Source organism: Cyclopterus lumpus, chromosome 16 (genome assembly GCF_009769545.1).
Source record: "Cyclopterus lumpus isolate fCycLum1 chromosome 16, fCycLum1.pri, whole genome shotgun sequence".
NCBI classification, from domain to species: Eukaryota; Metazoa; Chordata; class Actinopteri; order Perciformes; family Cyclopteridae; genus Cyclopterus; species Cyclopterus lumpus.
Window position 1 is genome coordinate 3,013,877 of NC_046981.1, and position 10,990 is coordinate 3,024,866.

Below are 10,990 nucleotides of genomic sequence, written 5' to 3' on the forward strand. Positions count from 1 at the left end.
CACACAGGGAATGACAACACATTACGCTTTATTATTTTTTTTATTTTTACTCTAACAAAAATCCATTCAGTGGTAAGAATAGTCATATTATGTAGTTATTCATGTACCAAGCACTCCCTTTTTGTTTATTGGTCAACAATATATTTTAATTATTATCTTAAATTAAATGTTTATTGTTTTATTCTATTTCTATGTTTTGTTACGCACCTTTCACCTTGTCAAATTCCTTGTACGTGCACCTTGAGGTCGCTTATTTGTTGTACTTGGCAAATAAACAATTCTGAATCAGTCGGTCCATTAATGTCCACTCGCCATCACGAGTCATACCTTCAGCAAAACCAGCCTGATGAATCAAAACTCAACTGTCATTTTGTTTTTCTCGTTTCACTTAATTGAATATGTGAAAGTAAGAGAAGCGGGCAGGGATTCAGAGGAAGGATGGCGGCGTCCTTCCTGCAGACCGCCCCGGCGTCCGGGGCTGCGCGTCGTTGACGCCGCGGCGAGCATCCAAACGTAAAAAAGGACGGTTGGTGAATTTGTCCGGCTCCCTGAAAACAGTCCAGCGCGTGTGTGTGTGTGTGTGTGTGCGTTGTCCGGTGATATTAAAACATAACAGTCAGTTGCCGTGTGTAAAACGAGACAAAAAAGGCACAAAAAAAAAAACGAGGCCGCTTTAACGGTGGAACTAGAGAACGGCGCTGGACGTCCCGGGAGCAAAGAAGGAGGCGCCTTTGTCGTGCACCTTGTACTGAAAGAGTTTCTTCTGCGTGCACCGCCCGTCACCTCGTCTCCTCCTCCAGCACACCTCCACCTGAGAACGAGAAACACTAATTACGTCTTTATTGTGGAATATTTGCGTGCGCCTCAGGCTGATCCCTTGAAATATATTGTGATATTAATACTTTAAAAATGGTACAATCTAAAACGACCATTGTTTTATGATGCAGGTAATGATGACTGGTGATATTTGTAAACACAAATGCAGGTACATTTTCTTCATCTATATGTGAAGCTCATCAAGTAGTGCTGGAGTCGATTATATATGAATCAGGGGATCCCAAAAAAAATACAGCTAACAAATTCAACAATTGACTGATCCCCAAATTATTATTTGTTAAGCAAAAATGCCCAAAAAAAGAAGCTTAAATTGACTTTTGTCCGATCAAAAGTTTTTATAAAAGACAACAAATCTTCTATAAAAACTTGGTTGGACAAAAGTCAACTTTTTTTCTAATATTCAATTATTATTGATTATTATTATTATAGATTATTGAATCATTAAAATTGTCTTTAATTGCAGCACTAGGTACACCTGGACTGTGTGTCTCTGAAGTGAAGTGTGTGAATCAAACGCACTCGCCTGCCCGTGTATGTCCCTGCAGTAGCCAGTGGGGAGACCCTGTACATGAAGAGTGAGGCTACACTGGTGGGTCAGGCCCCTCAGAAGCCTCTCCGAGCCTCCGTCGTCTCCGTCCTCCTCTTCTTCTTCCCCGTCGCAGCGCGCCAGCATCACCACGTTGCCCTGCGGTCGTGGTGGAAAAAGACGGAGTCGTTATTTGAGCCGTCGGCTTCACACCAAAACCTTTTTTTTTTTTTTTTTTTAAACACACGCCGAGGAATTCCACCTACATCTCAAATAAATGGTGTTCGTACAGCGAGGGTCTAACCTGCAGCTGGGAGCAGACGGTGGCTCGGCAGTAGTGGCTGAAGTCCAGCACGGCGCCGACGCTCGCCCCCAGACTCAGCAGCACGCTGAGGTCGTCCACCAGCAGCACCGGGGGCCCCCACTCCTCCGGCTCCGGCTCCCCGCCGCCAGAACTGGTGGCACTGGTCCGGACAAACTCGTAGAGACTCTTCAGGCCGACAGCAGGATCCCTGGAGACGGAGGACGTGAGGGAGATGAAGATAATCAGAGAGAGAGAGGAGTCAAACTGGCAAATGTGTGTCATTACTACAATAAATGTGATTATTTTAGTTTAGTACCTGAGGAAGCCCATGGCTTCACTTCCCGTGTCGGCTTCTCGAGGAATCAAAACCGACAGCGACTCGTTCAGTCCCTCCAAGAACACCAGCTGACCCTTTTCCTTGGCTTGCGTGAGGCTCACACCCTGAGAAAACACAACGTTACACAGCAGATGACACGCATTCAGTGTCACCGCCGAGCTTCAGGCTAACATACCTAAACCCCAACCCAGTGAACCAGGGTCCCAATCGTTATGTATTTACCAAATTAACCAGACTCACCAGTCTCTGGCTTATTGCGCTGTAATGATTGAAGGACTGCACCAGACCCAGAAACCACACTTTGCAGCGTGCTGAGAATTTTAAGAAAGAGAGAGACATCAGCTGTGTATTTGGAATTAACACTTTATCTCATTATTTTAATACTTCACATTGACAGGAAATAACTCACCTCGTAGATACAAAGACAGGAAGTGGTGAATAAGGAAAGAGGCATCACTCTGTCTGTCGGAGAGCAGGATAAAGTCCCCCTGTAGAGAACGAGGCGACGTTAAACGTACACTTAAGTGGTAAAAGTACATATGTCGTCATCACTCTGCGACTAACGTTTACAGGAACTCCCCTCCAGCGTGTTACAGCTCAATATAAGTAACGTAGCAGACACATTAGCCTCGTTCAGTCCTCACCTGCGTGAAGCTGTCGGGAGTGGTGTTCAAGATGCTGTTGAGCTCTGTAAACATAGCTGCTTTTTAACCTGTTAGCTGTAAATAATACAACGTTAGCTGGCTAAACGGGTTGTTAGCGAGATGAAATAACGTTACGAAGTAGAAGTCGTCCCCTGGGATTCATCTCAAAGCGCGTTTTGTTGATTTATGGGTCAAATATTCTTATTTTTTCCTCCACAGTTTCACTGCTTTCCTCGTAATTAGCGTTAGCTGCCGTGCTAACGTCAAGTCGCATGCTAGTCACCAAAGACGAGTGGATTTTTAAAAATCAGGAGGTCTCACTCTGCACAGAGAAGCGGTCCTTTTTGGGCCGCGGAGAAGCCGTTAGCGGCGTCTTGCTGCCAAATAAACAAACACCGTATGTTTGTTTTATTAATTCTAGAAGATGGTACGAAAAACAAAATGAAAATCTCACGTTTTGGAGACTGAATTGTGAGTTTTCATGCGTGTTTGTTTTTCAAAAACCCAAAACACCTTACTGTAATGCCATCTTTATAGACGATCTTTGCGTGCACATGGCGACTTCTTCGGCGTGTTTCCGTCCTTATTACGTTGAGATACTGCCTCCTATTGGCAGCACACTGTTACAGAGTAATTAGTGGCAATGGTACTAGTTGAGGTAACACAAGCATGTTATTAGAGTCACTATAAATAACAGTTACATGCAAGGATGGAGTCAGCACCACCACTTTCATATTGACCAAGTAGACATTATTATTACCTTATGTTAGGAAACATGTTAAAAAAACATTAAAGCATAGCTTGAATTCTTCTTTTTTTTATGTCTGACTCTTGACAACCTGTTTCTTTATGCAGTACATCATAAATCTTACACTTAAAAAAGAATAAATTAGACATTTCTTTTTTTTTCTTCCATTGCACAAGCATCACTAACCGGGGGTCATATTATTATTATTATTATGTTATATTTCAAGCGTATAATACAGAGCATTTTATATTCAGCTCCCATAGGGCTGATTTGAAAGGCGTGACTATAATAGATATTTCTATAATACCAACGTCTCAAATAACAGTGTGACAGCGTCTGAAAGGCAATAAACACCTGAAACTGCAGCTCCGCCTCGTATTAATCGAGTCGTACAGGGAAAATGGAAAAGAGAGAGAGAGCATTAAGTGATTATGTCTTCAATCAGCAGATGGCAGTGTGTCGCTCTCAATAGCTCAATATCAAATAGACCAAGAGCACAGATGCAACGCATTAGCATTTAAACCTTTAAACATGCTCCATATTCCGACCACAGCTCCCCTGAACACAACCGTTATGAAGTAGCATCCTCCAGCTGCTGCACGACGACACCTGACTGGATCCTTCACGTCTCCGTGGCGTCGTACCGTACGTCCGTCACATCGAAAGATAGTTTAATAGATTTGATTTAGTCTCTCTCTTGTTTCTCTGTAGTCAAATAATAATTAGTTCTCGACATGTCTTTAAAATGTCACGCAGCGAGTTGAGATGCTTTGCTAGTTACAAACTTATCACTGACATATTATCAAAGTTGTTAAAGCGCGTGAAGGAACTTTTTACACATTTAGCAGATATGGAAATAACGTTTTGTGTGTTAGTGTCCACGTGATGGAAAATAAGTACAACACCCGCTCTCCTTTTTGCTCCGTTTTTGGTCTCCACCAACTCCAATCCTTCTGCCGTTTAAGCTGCAAAATGATCCATTTTGTCCACCAGCTCGTCTCTAAATTTGCCTGTTTGGTGCTGGGCGGGGAGCATGAAGCATGAAGCATGAACATATCTATCTAGAATTATATCTCGAGTTTATCAGAGCTTGAAAGTTGATGAGAGCCCAGAGACTCAACCAAAACAATCAAGCTAGATGTGGTAAAAGCAAGCGCTCTGCAGAGTCATGTGATACTGAAGGTGATGCAACACCTTTTATGTCACATAATAAAACCTTTGATCTGTTGTTAATATGAAATATTGCTTAGCGCAGCTTTACGCATAAGAACTATTAAGCCATTACATTTTATTGTAACTCTACATGTCTGCATGCTTGCCTGTAATTTTGACTTTAATTTAATCTGCTAATAATTAGGATACGGTTATCAATTTCGAGTTCTGTTCTCCAGCAGAGATCAATAAATATCACGTAATTAATATTCTACACGTAGTACCAGGATGTGTTGTGTGAGAAGTGCAATATGGAACAATCCAGTGAGCGGCCATCGACTTGTTTGTTTGGCAAACCGCCTGCTCTTGTTCTGGAAATCGCTGGCACGGACAACACAAATGTATAAATAAAACAATGCTCCGGATTCCTACAGTCCCTGAAGTGTCCCTGAGGTTCAGTGTACTGTCACAATGCAGCATGGTGTAAATTCTCCTCATCCGTTTATAATATTAAGTGAAAATGTGTAACTAAAATTTAAAAAAAAGAAATCCCTAACATCTAAATGTTAAATGTTATGAACATTAAACCCGTGAACATAACAATTCAGTACTTATTTCCTGAGTAAGTCGCGTGTTTCCATTTATTAATTTTGGGAAACTGAGACATTTTTTGACAGCTGCCACTCGGTCCACCGACACAGGTCCAAGACCGACACTTTAAACATGCTCCATCTTTAAGTGTGTGCCTGTGGGCGAGCGCCACATCCCACACATCATTCTTCTGGATACGAGGAGCGTCCGGTAAACGGCGAACAAAAACAAAAAAACGTGTACATTCACAGAGCAGGTTTCAAGATGGCCGCCGGGACAACGGGAGATATGAGGGACCCAGGTCACCGCCGGCCGACGGGGCTGCAGACAGAACACGGGGGAGAGGGAGGGTAGGCGTCGTCCTCCCACCTCAGGACGCGGCCCTTGGCTCTGCCGGGGCCGTTAGCGGCCTTGGCGACTCGGGGTTTGGTTTGGGACGCCCTGTAGAGGTAGACGTCGTAGCGGGCAGAGGGTCCCGGGGAGGACTTGAACTTGGTCCCCTTGGCGAGGTGGAGCTCCACGTCGATGGTCACCTGGGGGACACACAGGCAGGACCAGGCCATCATTCACATGTGGTGCAGGACGGAGAAAGAGAGCCTGGGTTGGTGGTGGAAGGGGGTGGGGGGGGGGGGGGGTTAATGTGTCACTGCATTTCCATCAGAAAAGAAGCCAACGGGTCGTGTTCTGATCAGCAGCATTCCTCTGGGCCTCATTAGTAAACTAGACGGTGCCAGGACGATTCATTTAGACTTGAACCCCCCCCCCTTCTCTCCTCCTTTCAATCCCTCCTTTGTAAGGCACACCGTGCGCCCGCGTGCGTGCGCGCATGTAATTCTAAATTTAGCGTGCACACGTACGCGCCGCTATGTGTTTTCGCGTTAATATGTGCAAGCACATATCAAATAAACACGCGTGCTTTTCGTGTTTATTTGAGCAGTTTCTGCACATATACGTGCATGTTTGTGTGTGTGTGTGTGTGTGTTTGCCCTCCATCATCATGCACTACTGTGTGTGTGTGTGTGTGTGTGTGTGTGTGTGTCCGCGTCAGCCAATCGCGACGGGCCCTTGAGGATCCCAACACCATCATTCCACCACATCCTCAGCCAATCACAGGCTGCGGATGAACTCCCAGCAGGTTTGACTCGGAGCAGCAGAGAGAAGAAGAAGGAGAAGAGACAGAAAAAGAGAGAGAGAGAGAGAGAGACATAAGATAATCTTGATGTGCCTCCACCATGTTCTCTGATTCACAATATTCTCATATTCTCACATTTTTATACCTCAGGAGCCATTTGTCCCGTCTGATGACTTAAAAATACAAATTAAAGTACATTTACAGACCCGTGGTGTCATTTTGAGGTTCCTGCCTTTTTACTACTTTTAATCTAATTTACATGAGAATCTCCATTTTATATTTGTACTTATATTCACATTTTTTTCACAGTTTTTTTCACAGTTTAAGATTTTACACAAAAAACACAAGTGACTCAAATATGATGCTGTTTGCGTGCGTGCGTTGCTAGCGTGCGTGCGTGCGTGCGTGCGTGCGTGCGTGCGTTGCTAGCGTGCGTGCGTGCGTGCGTGCGTGCGTGCGTGCGTGCGTGCGTGCGTGCGTGCGTGCGTGCGTGCGTGCGTGCGTGCGTGCGTGCGTGCGTGCGTGCGTGCGTGCGTGCCGTGGTCAACGAGTTCGCATCTCATCCGCTCAGACTGCTGTAGCATCAGAATGCGTTTCCATGGTAATAGAGAGAGAGAGAGGGAGTGATGTGGTGAAAATGTTCAAAAGGTCAGTTGCTATTGACAACACACACACACACACACACACACACACGGAAAGGGGGTTAACGTGTCCTTGTTCGGCTGAGTGCTGATCCAGGTGCTGCTCAGGTGTTACGTCCACGTTGTTGGTCACAATCGTCTCTTTTGGTATCTTCTACTCATCATTCACAGGATGTTTGACCTCTCTGACCTCGACCTCGCTGTCTAATAAAAGTCCTAGAAAGCCCCGCCCAGTCTACACGAACGACAAAGAAGCTTCATCTGCTTCTCTTCATCACTTTCTCCCAGGGGGAAACCTTTTGAAGTAGAAGCTGTCGTTCTGCATCAGAAGCCCCTCCGGTGATCTTCACACTTATTTGGAAGAGACTGACTTTGAAGTGTGAAATAATATTCTGTCGCTCGTCGTTTGTTTTCACACTCGAAATGTGTAAAAAGCCGTCGGCTGCACGGGTGGATGGACCGGTGGGGTAAAACACTGTTAGTGGAGTAAAACTTTGAGATGTATGTTTCCGCCACATTACGGGAAGGAGACGTCTCCCATCACGCTTGATTGACAGCTGACACCAAAAGATGGAGGCGAAATAAAATGTATCTTGCATTATATTAATTAATTCTGCTTCTCCGCCGGCGTTTCAGTGGCTTCACTCCGGCCACGGCGTTGCTCTCACGGGGGATGACGGCTCCTCCCCCATCCCTGCTTCACTCCTCGCTGTCGGTAATGTAGTGCCCACTTGTTGCCATGGCGTCCACTGGTACTTCTGGCCTCACTCGTTTCAATTCAGAGGACCCTCCTTTGGTGTGTGTGTGTGTGGGTGTGTTTGAGCATGTGCAGTTATGTGCTACTGCATGTGCCAACTTCCACAAGTGTGTGTTTGTGAGTCTGTGTGTGTGTGTGTGTGAGAGAGAGAGAGAGAGAGAGGTAATCACTGTTCCTGCTGTTTCCTATTCCTAAGTCTTTTCTTCTGGGGCTCTCCTCACCCCCCCCCCCCCTCCTGCTCCTCTTTATTTATTTGAAGAAAGAGAAGTGCACCCAGACCTCCCCCCACCCTCCATCCATCAGCAGCCCTCCGCCCTGAGAACGATCCCTCACAATAACGAATGTTTAACCCGTCGCTTTTCTCAGTGATCCAAAGGAGAAACCCGACAAAGGGCCAGAAACACTGAGCGTGTGTGTGTGTGTGTGTGTGTGTGTGTGTGTTGTTGTGTTGTTGCACGTCTCTCCTTGTGGGAACCAGTTTCAGTCGGATTCTTTCCGAGTGAGGACACGTTTGTGGAGGTTAGAATAAGGAGTTGAGACTTGACCTCAGCGTGACCTTTAAGACTCGACCCACCTGCGAGCAGCAACATTCAGACGATGACGACTTGGACTTGAATCTCCCGACGATGGACTTGAGACCGGACTTGTGTCAAATGAAACGGAAACTTGAGAAAAAAAACATCTTGAATAACTTGTGACTCGAATCATTTGAGGTGTGACTAAAAAAAAAAGTTAATTACCTCAAAATTGCACTTGATAAAATATACTGAGTTACTTTAAGGTCCCTGTAAAGCTGTCGTTGTTTCACGTGAGTGGGAATTCAACCTTTTCAGTTGGAGTGTGTGTGTGTGTGTGTGAGTGTGTGTGTGTGTGTGTGTGAGTGTGTGTGTGTGTGTAAAGCATCTCTGGAGGCAGGAAGCATGCAGAAGCAGCAGGCCGGTACCCGGTGTCATCATGTATGTGCTGTGAAGAGGTGGTGATAGTCTGTCACGTCATCGGATTTTAAACCACAGAGGCACCTATTTAAGAGTCGCTGACCTTTGACCTCTGTCCGTCTATCTAACCTGTATGGAAAGTTTACATGGATTGTTTGTTGGGGTCAAAGGACTGCGTGTCGGATTGAGTGGCATCTAGTAAAAAACAATAAAAAAAAATCTTCGCTCACTCCTCGCTCTCCAAGACTGCTCAGAGGTCGTCCATACCATAATAACACCACTGTATAAAGGAAGTCCGGAACGGCGGTTTTGCACGCAGCTTCACAAGCGTGTCAGAGAACTACGGTGGCCTTGAGGTAAGGTACAAAAGGCACTCTCTAGAGCCAGAGTTTAGTTTGTCCACTCTGGGCTACTGTAGAAACAGGGCTCATTTTAAGGTGATTTTCAGGGGATTATACACTAATATAAACAAAGTTATGAATGTTAATCCTCGTAGATGCACCAAAATGCTACAAACTGTCTCTGTATGAGCAAGTAATGACTCAGTTGAATCAGACAAAAATCATTAAGTTACGAGATTTTCATCAACAATAATAGAGAGTATCAACTAAATGGTTCAAATATGCCGTTTTTGTATTTGAGGTCAGTTTTTAGACCATTTTAATACACGTATAAATTCCATATTCATCGTTTCAATCCTCTTATTGTGTAGTTGAGGTCATGTGACCTAAGTTTGGCGTTCGAGGTCGTGTGACAACAGCCAAACGTCTCCATGACAACTGAGCAAACGAGTGTTATTTTCAAGATCATAAAACCGGAATAAGTGAAATGTGTGTGTGTGTGTAAGCAGGGAGGCACATTTTTTGACAAGAAGCTGCGTTCAAAGCCATGCAGAGTGTCGGAGTTCACAGGGAGGGGGGGGGGGGGGATGAAAAGGGGGAGGCGACGCCGAGGAAAACACAGGATCCACAGAGGTCATGTTAAAAAGGTTTTATTTCAACAACTGTCTGAATCTCGTTTTTTTTGTTTATTCTCTGTTCAAAGTCCCCAAAAAAGTACAAAAAAAACCCAACAAAAAAAAACAAGTACATCAAAGGATTAGAAATCACATCAATGAAAACCAAGACACATTGTGTTTCTTCTTTTGTAAATCCAATTTTTTTTTTTGCTCCAATATTTATACATACTCACTGGATTAGTCAGACAAACATCAAAACCTCTCAGTAGCTTTATCTTTTTTTTTCTTCTTTACAATGACGTTTTACGTACGTTTTAAACTTCTGTATGATTTCTTTCTTTTTTACAAAATACACCAATGCAGGCAAGGGAAGGTGTGTGCGTGTGTGTGTGTGTGTGTGTGTGTGTGTATACATATACGCATGTCTGTGTTTTCATCTTTTCACTGTATGTGTGAGGTAAGAGAGATAAGGGATTAGAGTGACAGCAACAAGGGGGAAAAGGGGGCGGGGCTGCGAAACAAGGGGGCGTGAGTGGATGTAAGGGGAGGTTGCAAGGTGGCGGCCGGGGTGAGGCTTGGTGGGAGGGGGGGTTTACTCTCAGCCGGGGGAGGGGTTGGGGGGGTTGCGGTAGCGGTGGTGGTGTACGTTTTTTTTGCAGCAGCCCGAGGCCGCTTGGTGGCAGTGTTGCCGTGTTGGAGACGGTTGCAGACCAGTGTTGGTTGGCTGGTACGTTGGCAGGCTGGTTGGTTGGTTGGTCGGTTGGTTAGTTGGTCGGTTGGTCGGTTGGTTGACCCGTGAGGCGCAGCCGGGAGCGGACGCAGAGCAGGGAGGGGTTTAGGGGAGACTCCCGTTGCCGGCGTTACCGTTGTCGTTTTCAGTGTCGTGTTGTCAGGTTGCTGGGGTTGTTGTTTTATTTTATTTTTTTCACATCATGTTGTTCTGCAGTGAGTTTACCTCCGAGGAGTTGTCCTCGCCCAGGACCTTGTGGTTCTCGTGTTTGGGGGTCAGGGAGTTGTGGATGTTGAGGGAGTCGTCCTCCTTGGGCTGGGCCTTCACCGGGTCCTCCAGCTTGTTCTGGGCATTGGGATCGTCCTAAGGGGGTGGAGGTGGGGGGGGGGCATGGCAGAAAGTACAGTTAGAACCACAACAACACTTTCATGTTCAGGTGCAACTTTTGAAACCAGCCAATTGGTGGAGAACTTGACTTTAAGTCCTCTGCATTTGGGTTTTCTGGCCAACCGTCCCAATGGCTCAACGACTACGTTCATCTTCGTTAAAAGGTAAAGAACCTTTAGACCTTTCCAGTCCCACATCGGACTGCTCTGCGCCTCACGGTTTACGTCCAATCCCAACGTTCAACGCCTGTTCAGGAAGTCGTCCGCCCTCAATGTCGAGAGGCGGAAGGTTAAAGACGTGCGGAGCATCTG

At 45.6% G+C, this 10,990-nt stretch overlaps 2 protein-coding genes across 2 annotated transcripts in view; both read right to left on the minus strand.

Moving 5' to 3' along the window:
- Nucleotides 1-21: 21 nt before the first annotated feature.
- elp6 (elongator acetyltransferase complex subunit 6) lies at nt 22-2,950 on the minus strand. Its single transcript, XM_034553550.1, has 7 exons — nt 2,649-2,950; nt 2,414-2,492; nt 2,245-2,315; nt 1,984-2,108; nt 1,668-1,875; nt 1,361-1,522; nt 22-811 (listed from the first exon to the last, which is right to left on the minus strand). The coding sequence occupies exons 1-7, from the start codon at nt 2,700-2,702 to the stop codon at nt 686-688; spliced, it is 825 nt and encodes a 274-aa protein (XP_034409441.1). The 5' UTR covers nt 2,703-2,950; the 3' UTR covers nt 22-685.
- A 7,301-nt stretch (nt 2,951-10,251) lies between these two features.
- Nucleotides 10,252-10,990, minus strand: part of cspg5a (chondroitin sulfate proteoglycan 5a) — a 34,086-nt gene continuing 33,347 nt past the window's right edge. The window contains exon 6 of the mRNA XM_034553970.1: nt 10,252-10,655. Within this exon, the coding sequence (XP_034409861.1) occupies nt 10,488-10,655 (168 nt within the window). The 3' untranslated portion in view covers nt 10,252-10,487. The remainder of the gene's footprint in view (nt 10,656-10,990) is intronic.